The sequence below is a fragment of the Equus przewalskii genome, chromosome 10, assembly GCF_037783145.1.
Source record: "Equus przewalskii isolate Varuska chromosome 10, EquPr2, whole genome shotgun sequence".
NCBI classification, from domain to species: domain Eukaryota; kingdom Metazoa; phylum Chordata; class Mammalia; order Perissodactyla; family Equidae; genus Equus; species Equus przewalskii.
Window position 1 is genome coordinate 48,254,573 of NC_091840.1, and position 13,798 is coordinate 48,268,370.

Genomic DNA, 13,798 nt, shown 5'->3' on the forward strand with positions numbered 1-13,798 from the left:
GCCCACAGGACAGTGAGAGCGATGAGCATGCATGGGGCCCTCACTGTGCAGCAGGAACTTGTGTCCCAAGTGCTGTATATTATGAACTTTTCTGACCCTCAGTGCAGCCCGGACCAGACGAGGAGACTGAGGCACAGAGAGCTTAGGCTGGGCCCCGATCTCCCTCAGTTAGTATAAAGCAGGGCCAAGGATTCCAACTGTGGTCTGGGACCAGGGTCCACATGCCATAGCCTCTCAGCCGCACCTGTCCCCTCGTGCCTATCTCCTCCTGGGCACTGCAGGCACCTTAACCCCACATGCCAACCCACGTCACCCTGGGCTCTCCAACCCTCCTCCTCCCTCCCCGCGTCCCCCTCTCATGTCTTTCCAAATACCTACTGGCGTCTGATAGAGGAAGCACTGTGCTAAAAATGGGCCCCCAGGTCAGCAAACGGACGCATTCCTTACCCTCACGGAGCTCAAGTCCAACGTGTGGGGAGAGACAGATGTTAGTGAGTCAAATAACCAATAATCAATCAATCAAAGAAAGTTATGACACAAAAATTATGTCACTTAAAGCTGAGACCTAGAAAATGAGCTCACCAAGCAAAGAATGTGTGTGTGTGTGTAGGATCTTCTTGCCCAGGGAACATCACATTCGAGGGGAGCACACCCAGGTAAGACGCCCAGCACACACACATATGTGTCATGAAACAGTTTCCTGAAACTATGTGTGATGGGCGTTGATATTTCCCAAGCATCAGAGGTGTTTGTTCCCAAACCTGTTTGTGCCAGTTGTATTTTTTCTTGGAATTAGGGAATTTAATTCAGGTCCTTCACCAACGTGATATGAGGGGAAAGCAAGAGTTGTGATTTTTATGAAAACGAAGTTGAAAGTATGGGACTCTGTGAAGCTGAGACACTTGGAAACAAAGTCTCTCAAACTGGGTTGTCTTGTCCCAATTGTCTGTCTGTGCCAGGCACCTCACGGGCATCAGTGCAATGGCTTATATTTGCTGAGCCCTTGACATGGGTGTGCTCAGTGCTTTTCCTTTATTCTCCCTTAATCCTCACCATAACTCTATGACAAATTACAGATGATGAATTGAGATTCAGGCGGATCAAGTGTCTTGCTCAAGATGAGATGGAGAGCCAGAGCTGGATCTTAAATCCTGGATGTCTGACTTAAAAACCCGAATTCTTAGCCTTAGATTACAGGACCTCATCAAGTGTCAGGAAAGGATGAGTGAATGAATGAGTGATGAGGCCCTCCCTGTTTGGGGCTTCACACCCCCTTCCCTCAGAACCGAACTGGCAGACCAGGTGAACAAGATCCGTCTCCATGGCAACGAGAGGAGTAGGCAGGAACCTGAATGGGCAGGCGGTCCCTCTGCCTGCCTGGAGTGGAGCGCGGGGGTCGATGGAGGATGCTGAGGTTAGCAGGCTCCTAGCCGAGGGTGGTGGGTGCAGGGGCTCCTGTTCCTCCTTGAGAGGAGGAAGAACCAGTCAGTTGTTGCAGGCTGAGGCTTTTTGGGGTCCAGCTCCACCCTCGCCTCTGTTGGAGAGGAGGCTGGAGGAGGAGAAGGAGGAGCTCCAGCCTCGCCCTGCCCAGGGGCTCCCTGCCCAACAGCAAAGCGTCCACCAGTTTCCTGGAACTCACGGAACTGTCCATGTGATGGAGGAAGCCGACATCAAACTGTGCAAAATGCCACGAATGCGAAGTGCTAGGGAGCGGCAGGGGTGTCCAGGGGATAAGGAACCCCATTTGAGCTGGGGTCAGCACGGGCTGCCCTCGGCATCTAGTGTTTTTGCTGAGGAGTCAGGGGGACAAAGAGAGGAGAAGACGTCTTCCGACAGAGGGATCTTCGGAGGCCCATGCTGGGATCCGGAGCCCTGCCAAGGCTGAGCGAGGGCAAGGGCGGGGCTGGGAGCAAGAGGCAGGGGCTGCAGGGCTCCCTGGACCAGGCAAGGAGCTTAGAGTTTATCCCGAGGGCAGTGGGAAGCCTTTGCTGAGTTCTCAGAGGGGTGTGGGGTTGTTAGAGCTGCCTTTTAATGAATCCATTAAGAGGTTAGTTTGGGGTCTAAGGAGTGGTTGGGGGTTCTGTCTGGAGGCTGTGGCCTGAGCACCTCATTCTTCTCGGCAGTGAAACCGCTGGCATCATCTTCAACACCCCCTCCAGTCATGATCCCCCTATCTCGCCCCCGCCCACCGTTGGCCAAACCTCTCAGTTCTGCCTCTGCCCCTTTTCCACAGGGAAGCAGTTGGCACAGTGGGAAAGTTTTAAACAGTGTGAGACGTGATTAGACCTTTCTCTTCCACTGTGAATTACATCACTGGCAGAAAAATGCCGAAAACGTAAAGTCTGGTATAATGCACACATGTAAAGTAAACAGCCACGTGCCCATCACCTGGGTGAAGAGACAATGTTGCTGGGACCCCAGAAGCAGCCCCCGCCCCCTGTTGTTTTTTGAGGTAATTGCTTTTATTTTCTTTGTAGTTTTATCATTTGCTCTCTTACCTCCTATGCACGCAGACCGCTGTAGATTGCCGTGTGGTTGGAGAAAGGATGGAATGGAAGACAAAGGCCTCTGTGCCCCCTACCCTGACCCCCTTCCTCCAGGGAGGGATGGAGCTGGGCCCTGGGGGGGTCTGTGTGCTCAGGGAGGGTCCTGGAGGGCGTGACTTGGCTGCCCCCATCTGGGTTCTCCAGCCAGACAGCTGGCCCAGGCTTGGCCTCCTCTGTGCCGATGGCTCCTCATGGGAATCAAGACTTTTGGGTGTGACTTTTCAGGGTCCTACTCACTGCTCCAGGGAGGCCCCTCAACTTCCCGGAGCAGGAGGCAGGAGAGGTCGAAATTCGGATTCCTCTGGGAAAATGGAGTTAGGATGGGAGACACCAAGGCCACAGGTCAGGAAATAAGTGGGATCAGCTCTTTGAACACAGATCTGTCGGCTCTCAGTCTGGTTCTCGTCTCTGCCTGTGGCAGGGTCCCGTGTCCCCCCTCCGTGTAACAAGTCGGTCTGGGGTCAAGAAGAGAGATGTTCTGTGGTCCTCAGAAGCCCCCAGCACCCTCAGACCCCTGGGGAGCCGAGGCAGAAGAACTTGAACAGGCCACAAGGTGGTGCCAAATACCAGACTTTCACATTATTTTTCACTTTTAGACCAGAAAGGGCATCCCTGATGTCCTGAGTAAGCTCTGCCTGGGTCCCAGACATGGGACTGAGACCCGCCAAACGGGACAGAAGAGCCGCTCGCACCAGCCAGACCTTGGTTGGGGAGCAGGAGTGGGGCTGGGGGAGGGTTCCTCAACTTTCCCCAAACCTGCCAAAGAAGGAAGGCAGGGATGGCTAAGGCTGCAGGGCCCCAGACTGGGGTCCAAAGGGGCCAAGGGTCTGAGACCAGGGTTGGCACTGAGACCAGGCAGGGCAGGGGGTCTCCAGGGCTCCCCTCCTCATCCCTTCGCTGGCCTAAAGCCTCTGTCCTGCTCACTCCCTCTCCCCCTTCTTTGAGAAAGCTCCAGCCAACTTCGTTCCTTCTTGGGCTGGGACAAACCAAAGGTGATGCAGTAATGGTGGCCATCAGGTAGGGGCCGCACAAGCCGCAGAGCAGTAGAGGGAGCAGAGGGCTAGACTACCCCAGGGCCCTGATGAGCAGCCTGGGGCTGGGCCCGCCTTCCTCCTCCCATTCACACCCCTCCCAGTAGAGATTATCTGGGCCTGGTCTGCGCAGCCTGAGGGCCCTCCTCTCAGCGAGGTCATCTCAGCCGGGCTGGACGTCTCCCTCCACCTGCACCATGGACGACACTCTGCTCCTGAACGTGGAGGGGGTCAAGAAAACCATTCTGCACGGGGGCACGGGGGAGCTCCCAAACTTCATCACCGGATCCCGGGTGAGTGAGACCCACCCCCAAGACTAGACGGGGGTGCCCTTGGTGACCTTCTGCATTCTGGCTGTGCCCAGTGGCCCCGCAAACAGCTTTCAGCTTTGCCAAAAAACGGCCAGCCAGGTCCTTCCTGGATCATCAACCCCGGGGCATCTGGGAAGCTCTGAGTTGTGCCCATCCACCAGGCATTTTTGATACTTTGCAAATTAAGCTTCAGCATGGGGTGAAGGGAGGGCTTTGGGAATTTTCTGGAGCCCCAAGCATTGAGTGAGAAGGAAGGGCCCTCAGGCGTTGTGGTGTTTGTCCACAAATTCTCTCTGGATGATGGAGGGGCTGGGTCTGTGGCCTCGGATCTAGGGCTTATTTAAGGAAGGACTTGCTGACCTGCCGAGTTGTGAGATGGGGTCCTTTAGGAGGGAGTGGGGTCCTTGTCCCTGGGGGAGTCCAGGCGGGGGTGGGGATGCTCTGGGAGTGGGATTGGGTGAGCTGACCCCTGAGGGCAGCCCTGGGAGTCAGTGACAGGGGGTGGCTTCTGCTGGGCCTTGCCAGGTGTTGTCTAGACTGCAGTCCACTCTCTTGGTGACCAGGTGACCTTTCATTTCCGCACCATGAAATGTGATGAGGAGCGGACGGTGATAGATGACAGCAAGCAGGTGGGCCAGCCTATGCACATTATCATTGGGAACATGTTCAAGCTGGAGGTCTGGGAAATCCTGCTGACGTCCATGCGGGTCAGCGAGGTGGCCGAGTTCTGGTGCGACACCATCGTAAGTAGGCCATGCTGGCCCATTCCTTGGGTTTACCTTCTACAGCAGCCTCCAGCCCACTTCCAGGGCTGCTGTGTTTCAGCAAAGTGGGGGTGAAACAAGACTCTGCAAGGTGCATCCTGCACCCTCCCCCTGCCCTCCGCCCCTGTCAGAGGGAGCCGGATCCCCCAAGAGAACAAGCCCCTAAAGTGACAGTCAGGGTCGCAGCTGGCTGGTGGGATCCGGGGGCCTGGTGGGAGTGAGCTGCCCACCCACCGTCCTCACTTTTTGTGCAGGGTTATTAGACCCTGAAGACTTTTGGCCACTGGTCACTTTTCTTCCCTCCTCCCCACTCCTACCAACATTGCAAAGCTGTTTTCGCATTTATTCGCTCTTACAAATCACCAGCACAAGTCAGCCTCCTTGTTCTGTGGCCCAGATGGAGATGGCAACACTCCCCTTTAAACAGACATTTCTTTTGGAAACTTTCAAGCACATGCAAACGTCGACACAAGTGTACAGAACTTTCAGGTACCCCTCACCCAACGCCGGCCCCAATCTGCCCCCCCCAAGTCTTGTTTCATCCACCGCCATCACTCCCTTCCTCACCCCGCGTGGTTAAAGCACATTTCAGACACTGTAGCGTTTCAACTGTAAATACTTTATCTCTAAAAAGAAAGATATTAAAAAACACCATAACCTCAGTATCATTATTACATCCTTGAAAAACAGCAATAATTTCTCAATGCCAACTAATATCCAGCCACTGTTCCAATTTCTCCAGTGGTCTCCTCATTTATTCTTTGTGGTTGGGTTTGTTCAGATCAGGATCCGAAGTCCAGAGAGAGCGCTTTGTGGATCTGTCTCTCGAGTCTCTTGTCATCTCTGGCTTCTCCCTCCCTTTTTCCTTGATGTGAATTTGTTGAAGGACCTGGGTCACTTGTCCTGTGGAAGTCGCCACATTCTGATTTCGTTGGTTGCTTCGCCATGGAATTGTCCGACATGCTCCTCTACCCCCCATTTCCTATAAGTCGGGCTGTGTGCTGCTCCCTGGGAGCCACCCCCGTTTCCTCACCTCTCTCATTGATGGATGGGGCTCAAGGGTTGTCAATCCAGCCCTTACAATTTTTTTTAGAGACTAACTCTCTTGTTTTACTGATGAGGAAATGTGAGACCCAGAGGAGGAAAGTAACTTTCTCTGGGTCAAACAAGTTAAGGGACAGGATCAGGTGGGGCCCCTGGTCCCCTCACTCCTTATCCAGTGTCTGTTTCTCTTCACAATGTCTGATAGACTCAGGCTGCAACGCCGTCTTCTCCCGCCAGGGGACCCCATCCAGGGCATCACTCATTTCTTTACTTCGCAGATATTAGTCGAGCATCTTTCCTTTGTCTCAGTCTCTGTTATTCTTCATCCTGATGCTTTAAATTTTTAAAAAGATGTTTTATTTTTAACAATCCAAGTCTTCGGAATATCGACTTCTCTGCGGTTTCAGTTTGTTTAAAATGATATCTATTGACCTTGCTTACGATGAGGAGCTTCTGTACATTTTAGACCCGCATGCACCGGTAATTTGGGCCACAAGTTAAACAAGGCTTCCTCACCAACAAGAACCCCTTCTCCACAGGCTGCACGTCGGCTCACATGGGAGAGCTGTGTGCACAGAGGGCTGTCAATAAATTCTTGATTGGTTGATTGATTTGTTGTTTGCAAAACCACAAGCTGCTGCTATTCCCGCGATGTGGCCATGACTGTTTTCTTCCCTCGGTGTCTGTGTTTTTTTTGACCACATCCATAGTGACATGGGTGCACTGCCCATCTCCTGGGCTGGTTAACTTATGGCACAATGACTGTTGGTTTTTTCAATAGCCCCCACCTCTCCTCCCAGCCCACAGCTGCTGTGATGGTGCGCGTGCATGTGCACACACACACACACACACACACACACCTTTCCAGAGTCTTTTGTCTCCCTACACATCCACCTTTTACGCAACCTCTATCCATCCATGCGTTCAGGCATCAATTCATCCATCTTTCCCTTCAACCAATATTATTTGTAATCCGGTCTTCCATCACTAAGCATCCACCCATCTCTATCTATCTATCTATCTGAAAACTTTCACTGGGCACCAGATTTGGCCTGTGCTGGGTGTTAGGAAAGAACAAAGTCCCCATCTCTCAAGGAGCTTAAATTCTGGAGGAGGAGCAGACAGCTAAGCAGTTACAATGCAGGGCAGCCACTGCCTTGACAGAAATAAGGGAGGGCAGAGTGCTTTAGGGCCACAGGAGAGGGGCAACTAACTGCATTAGGAACTTAGGGGAACTTCTTCATGAAGACGACACTGGGCTGGGTCTTGACGGATGAATAGGAGTTCATCAGACCTCGAAGTGGGAGGGAGGAGGTAGCGTCCAGGCCAGGAAGTGTGGGAAGGCTTGGCATGTTTCCTTTAGTTTGCCCCTTCTCCTCTGAGGGGCCCTGTCCACTTCACAGTCTGAGGTTTGGAAAGACTGAGGCATCAGTTGGACAGTTAGGTCTATATGACAAAGGACACAGCAAGGCCTGGCTTCCCCAAGCGCTGGCTGCTGGTCACTCCCTGCAGAGCCCTCTGCCTGGACGGTCCTCACCGGGTTACCTTGAAGTTTAGGTCTCTGCAGGGCAGGGGGCTGCCTCCCTCCCTCCCTCCCTCCCCTTCCCCTAAACCAGAGAGGCAGGTCTGGGAGCTCCCGCCCTGGAATGCTCTCCTCCTTGTCCCCCACCCCTCCCCAGGGGGGCCTCTGGTCTCTATGTGGGACTTTTTGCTCGTGCCCAGTCCTGTGAGGCCAGGGGGTACAAACTCAGATCCCACAAAGGGTCAGGACCCTGGCCACTGGAGATCATCTGGTCCATCCAAGGGGGACAGCAGCTCTCAGCTCCCTGACAGCTGCCATGTGACAGCCGAGGCCCCGCGTGGCTGGATGGGCTGAGCTTTTGAGACAAGCCAGAAATCTTCATTAGCATGTGAACTCATTCACTGTTTAAACATTGGCAACTAATTAACAAAAAACCCCACAATGTGAAGGATGAAACAAAATCAGGCTGCGAGCTGATTAGGGCCCACTGCTCACCAGTTTGCCACCTCCAGTCTAGATCCAGCCCCTTGAACAGAACCAGGCTCTGGCCCTGACATCCCAGAGAGGGGCAGTGGTCCTGGGCTCCCGCTGCCCCAGCCATAGCCCCAGTGCACTGAGCGAGTCCCAAGGGCGGGAGTCTAGCTCCGCAGAGACCGCATGTGACTCTGGCTGCCCCATCAGCCTGCAGCCGGGGAAGCAGGCCTCCAGGGCAGGCCCAGAGCTGAGACCTCCACACTCCGCACACCCCTTCCTCCCTCTGACAGGCTGCCTGGAGGATGCGGGCCTCTGGACCAGTCCTGCTCCTCCCTCTGGCCTTTATCTTCCTTCCTGGATTTCTTCCCACTCCTGCTGGCATCCTGCAGCCCACCATGCTGACCAGCGACCCTGGTGGTACGAGGGTGGCAGGGGTCTAGCGGGAGAAGGCCTTTGTCTGAGGTCATGCCCAAGCAGCTGCCTGGCCCTGGGGTCTGCAGCTCACGACATGCTGCAGGGACAAGGGCCCGCCGAGCTGGGCGCTGCCATGTCAGGGCCGGGAGTGCCCCTCCTTGCAGCAAGCTATCCCGGGGGCATCTTCCCCCCTTCCTCCAGCCTTAATCCCAACAGGCTTAACTGCCATCTGGTCATCTCTCTCATAAAGAGGCTAAGGCGTTCAGGCTAATCCTGGCTGCTGGGGGTCACCTTCAGCCCCAAGCTGGTGACGTGGAGGCCAAGCTGGACCATGTCTGCCCTTTACTTTCCTAACAGTGTGTCTTTACTGGAGTTGCCGTGTGGGAGCCTGAGATGGGCCATCCCAGCCCAAGGACGGAGGTTCTCCGGGACTGTCTCTGGGCCTTCCTTCCCGGCTTGCAGATGGGGAAGCTGAGGCCCCGTGTGGCACAGGCCTTGCCTGAGGCCACCCGGCCGATTTCCCCAGGCCTCCTGCCCCCCAAGGGCGCCAAGCCCAGCTCCCAATGCTGGGTGAGGCTTTGAAGAGCCAGACTCATATCCCCACCATCTCACTGAATCCCCACAATGGCCTGACTACTGGACAGGTGCAGCAGAGGGGACCGCAGCTCAGGGAGGGGCGGGGAGTGGGACTCATGGCTAATCAGCAGCACAGTCAGGACGCAAACCCGGCCCGCTTGGACCCCAGAGCCCTGCTCCTTCCACTGCTCTCCACACTCCCCTCCCTGCGAGTCACAGGCTTCTTGGACCTAGGGTCTCCTTGTCCACGGAGACATGTGGAAAAATACACTAGAGCCCACCAAAAGGGCCAAGAAGAGGCAGCATGGCACTGTGGCTAGAGTGTGGACTCCAGAGCTGGGTTTGAATCCCAGGTTCGTTACTTCCCAGCTGTGTGACCTTAAGCAAGTTACTTAACCTCTCTGGGCTCTGGTTTCCTCATCTGTAAAATGGGGATACTAGCGGTGCCTCTCTCGTTGGGTCATCTTGAGGACTGAAGGAGCTAACAGAAGTGGAGCCCTTTGCCTGCACACAGTCAACCTCAGCCATTAGTGGGAGTGTGTTGGGGGCAATAAGTAGTAACAGCCGTGGGGCAGGCATGGGGGGGGGGTAGCAGGATTCGTGCTGTGGGGGCTCAGAGCGGGGGCTCTCTGTGGCCCAGCGAGTTCGGAGCAGACAGCCCAGACGCCGTCCATCCTTCCTCCCCCACAGCACACAGGGGTCTACCCCATCCTGTCCCGGAGCCTGCGGCAGCTGGCGGAGGGCAAGGACCCCACCGGGTGGCACGTGCACACGTGCGGGCTGGCCAACATGTTCGCCTACCACACGCTGGGCTACGAGGACCTGGACGAGCTGCAGAAGGAGCCGCAGCCGCTCATCTTCGTGATCGAGCTGCTGCAGGTGTGGCCCGGGGGTCGGGGGTCGGGGCCAGCCTCGGGGAGCGCCCGGGGTCAGCGGGCGTCACCTGTGCCTGGACGTCACCCAGTTTCTCAGAGAACAACAGAGGGCGCACAAACCACAGGAGAGCTGGAATCCAACCCCACTTCGGTGCCCCCAAAAAAGTCCTCTACTTTTTCAGGGGAAAAGCCCACTGGGGACCAACTTTTTAAATGTCATTTCTTTCCATTCTGGAGGCATTTTGCTTCTATCGGTTATCTACTTCCATTTTTGTTTTGAAAATTTTAGCATTATATCTTCATCCCCCATCCCTGTGGTTTGTGGGTTCAGACCTGGTTCTCCAAGAGAGAGAGAGGCTGCAAGGAACTCTCCACCCCTCTCACTCGTAACCTCAGAGTGACTGGTGTCTGGGGGGTGGGGGTGGGAGAGGGTCAAGCCCAGGTCAGGACTCCGCTTACAGCCAAGGAGGTTCAGCCTGAGGGCTCCGTGGGTGATTACAAGTAAATAAGAGAAGTGCATCAGCAAAGGGCCAGCTCGAACAGTTGTGCGGTATGTACACTGCACAAGAGCATCACCTTTCAGGTGCTCATTACAGACGATGTGTATTTGTACTTTTATAAGGACAGTTCTCCAGCAGATGGCAACACAGTGTCTTGTTCTAATGGAATGAGTATCGTGATGAGTTTGTGAATACTGGAAGTGAAGTGTGTTGACAAAGGGGGTGCCTTTCCTAACTTGCACAGAGGCGCTAATTTAGGGTAGGGCCCTGGGGGCCCCCCAAACAGTCACACGTATTGGACCAGCAAGCATGATTCTGCCGGCTGGACCCCACGGTGGAAAGTGCAGGCTGACTTCAGCGAGCTGTCCCCGGGGGGCCACTTTCTCTGGTCCCTCCCTGGTGGGGTGCAGGCGCCCGGGGTCCCTGCCTCCCTGACCTGCAGCTCTCGCGCCAGGTTGAGGCCCCGAGCGAGTACCAGAGGGAGACCTGGAACCTGAGTAACGCAGAGAAGATGCAGGCGGTTCCCCTCCTGCACGGGGAGGGGAACCGGCTCTTCAAGCTGGGCCGCTACGAGGCCGCCTCTGCCAAGTACCAGGAAGCCATCGTCTGCCTCCGGAACCTGCAGACCAAGGTGGGGGCCGCCCGCCGGCAGGGGGCACCGTGTGGGGCGCAGTCCGCGGCCTGAGCTCACGGCCGGCCTTTCTCCATCGGGCAGGAGAAGCCCTGGGAGGTGCAGTGGCTGAAGCTGGAGAAGATGATCAACACGCTCATCCTCAACTACTGCCAGTGCCTGCTGAAAAAGGAGGAGTACTACGAGGTGCTGGAGCACACGAGCGACATCCTCCGGCACCACCCAGGTGGGCTCGCCCGGGGAGGGATGCAGGGCCGGACCGGGGCGCAGAGTCACCTGCACAGACCTCCGTGCTCTTCTCCTCTGACCTGACAAAGCACCAAACCTTGCCTCCGCCCAGCAGGATATCCCCAAACCCGTACCCGGATCCCGGGGGATGGATGAGCCGTGCTCGCGGTGGGAGGCATGCTAGTTTAATGTCTCTTAGGACGACTCTATCAGCAGCTCCCCAACCTGTCATTGCGTGGAGAGTAAATAGATTTTTGTTAAAAAAGGCAGGCAATCGATACAGAGAGTAGTATCAACGCATACTAGTATCTGTGATGCGTGGATGTGGCAATGTTTGTGGAGACGGTGTTTGAACAGGATTCACAACATCAAACACGATGCAGCGGGCGCTAAATTCTCCCCATCTGTCGTCTCATTTAATCCTCACAATCACCGTATGCGACAGGTGCTGGGAGAGTCCCCAAAGTTTCCACAACTTGGGGAGCCTCTATAAGAAAAAGAATAAAAGTTACGAATCTAAAGTTAGCTACAGGGTCTTGGAAGGGTCCCTGTGCAAGGGCGACCCCTGCCGTTGCTACTATCATCCCCATCTTGCAGTGGAGGACACGGCTCAGGAGGCAAGGCCAGGTTAAGGATCGTGGTCAAGGTTAAGGGTTTGCTGCTGGTGAGGCCCGGCAGGGAGGGGCTGCCTCTGGGGCTGGGCGCCGGGTCCAGCCCATCCTCCCCGCAGGCATCGTGAAAGCCTACTACCTGCGGGCCCGGGCTCACGCGGAGGTGTGGAACGAGGCGGAGGCCAAGGCGGACCTGGAGAAAGTGCTGGAGCTGGAGCCGTCCATGCGGAAGGCCGTGCACAGGGAGCTGAGGCTGCTGGAGGGCCGCCTGGAGGAGAAGCGCGAGGAGGAGCGGCTGCGCTGCAGGAACATGCTGGGCTAGGGGCCCGCCTCCTCGCCCCGCCCCCAAGACTCCACTCTCCACCCCCCGCCCCGCCCCGCCCCGCCCCCAAGTCTCCACTCTCCCCCCGCCCCCCTCCCCCCGCCCCCAAGTCTCCACTCCCCCCCACCACCCCCCGCCACCGCCCTTCATGGTCTCCCCGCCCTCTCCACCGCCCTCCACCGCCCTCCACCGCCCTCCGCCAACCTCCCCTGTCCCCGCCTCCCACCCCGGCACCCACCACCACACAGACCCCTCCGCATCCACCGGACAGCAGGCACTGGGCCCCAGCAGATGGATGGCCTGGCCATTTCCGGTTCAGTTGGCCAGGATTTGGGTGTCACTTTTTAAAATTTAAAATAGTTTTAAATCAAAAAAATACGGGCCCGTGGTGAAAAAAACCCCAAAGGGCACAGAACAGCTTGTGAATAACAGCAAAATTTCCTGCCCTTCTTTGTCCATTCCTCACCCCAGAGCTAGCAGTTTTAACTGACTCTGTTTTTCACTCTTTTGGTAGTTTTCTTTCTCTCTCTCCAAATGATACGTTTAAATCACGATTTCTGCACGCGTCGTTTTTGCCCCGTGTCAAGGGAAACGGAGGTTTATTTAACGCTTTGATGCTTCCTCTTCCCTTCCGTCTCCTGCTCCCAATTTTGGCTACTTATATTTTTGGTTCTTGGCTTGGTTATTTTTGTAACTTTGCACACTTTGTCTAGAAGTCTCTATTCCATTGACGTTCGTCGGTTCAGCGACTCCTCCGCGGAGGACGATGGTGACAGCGCTGGGACCCCTCCCTCCACCTCCCACTTCCTCCCACCTCGCGGTCTGATGTATCTTTGCTTTTCCATCACCCCACCTTGTTCTGCTTGTAGCCAAAATTAAGTCTTCGGTGCTTTGTCTGTAGGTTGACCCTAAAATTTGAAATCAATAAACAGCATTTACACGCATATGGCGGCATGGGCGTGTTTCCCTGCAGGCCCTGCGCGGCGCTGGAATTGCATTTGTTTATCTGCGCTTCCAAATTCATGACCCCTGGGCCACCAGGAGGAGGCTATTCCTGGCACCAGGAGTGGTGGTGGGTATTTTAACGTGGGAGTGTTTTAGTTTTTCTCATCTCCCGTCTTTTGCAGCACTGGGAGATTTGAGGTTTAAGCCCTCCCGCCGTGGAGGAAAGAGTTAATTCTGGGCTGATTTGGGCCGGGGTCTAACGGGCCATCCAGGCATATGGTGAGAACCAGGAAGAGATCTTAGAGGAGGTCACAGGAAGGGGACATTCTGATCTTCAGAAGCAGAAAGGGAGGAGGGTCCTGAGGCTGGAAAGGGTGCCCTGAGCTGAGGGTGAAGGGGGGGGGGGGCTGAGGGAGGAGGACAGGGGGACCGTCGCCTCTCCTGACCGCCCTGGGAGGGAGGCCTGCACGGGGTCGAGCAGCTGAGGTGCAAGGTGGCTCAGAAGCAGATAAAAAGCTGGGACAGGGGCATTATTTGAGGACCAGGAACTATGGCCTGCAGATGTCCTAGGCTCCATTGTCCCCCCCATGTCCTTATGCAGTGGTCCGCCCGCTGCCCCTTTTCCTGGGGACAGTGAGGATCTTACTTCATTGGTGGTCCCCCCAGCAGGACTCATGCCCAAATGTGTCCCAGGACTCTGCACGGTCCCGTCCAACTCATCCTGTGCGGAAGTCTCCCCTCCTGATGCCCCAGGGAATTTGCAAGCCCAAGACAAAAGAGGGGTAGGGGCCAGGACCCCCCATGGAGTGTGGTGGGAGACACCCTGGCAGGAGTGCTTGCTTGAGGGGGTGTTGGACTGAACAGCTGGAGATGCCTTTGCCTCTCCTAAGCCGGAGTGGTCTGAGGACACTTCTGTTACAAAGACCCCAGAGTTCCTTCTTACCTGCCACCCAATGGATTAAAGTCAAGCCACATTCAGTTCCTGGCTTTCTTGGTCAGCTTTC

The 13,798-nt window shown here is 55.7% G+C and overlaps 1 protein-coding gene across 1 annotated transcript; it reads left to right on the plus strand.

Moving 5' to 3' along the window:
- Positions 1–3,701: 3,701 nt before the first annotated feature.
- AIPL1 (aryl hydrocarbon receptor interacting protein like 1) lies at positions 3,702–12,793 on the plus strand. The gene is made up of 6 exons (XM_070560991.1): positions 3,702–3,870; positions 4,452–4,631; positions 9,373–9,561; positions 10,512–10,688; positions 10,773–10,914; positions 11,647–12,793. Exons 1-6 carry the CDS (start codon positions 3,775–3,777, stop codon positions 11,847–11,849), a joined length of 987 nt encoding a protein of 328 aa, XP_070417092.1. The 5' UTR covers positions 3,702–3,774; the 3' UTR covers positions 11,850–12,793.
- The last annotated feature ends 1,005 nt before the right edge of the window (positions 12,794–13,798 follow it).

Coding starts and splice junctions, on each gene's coding strand:
- AIPL1 (XM_070560991.1), top strand. CDS start 3,775: ATGGACGACACTCTGCTCCTGAACGTGGAGGGGGTCAAGAAAACCATT. Junction 4,632..9,372: donor AGTTCTGGTGCGACACCATC/GTAAGTAGGCCA, acceptor CCTCCCCCACAG/CACACAGGGGTCTACCCCAT. Junction 10,915..11,646: donor CATCCTCCGGCACCACCCAG/GTGGGCTCGCCC, acceptor TCCTCCCCGCAG/GCATCGTGAAAGCCTACTAC.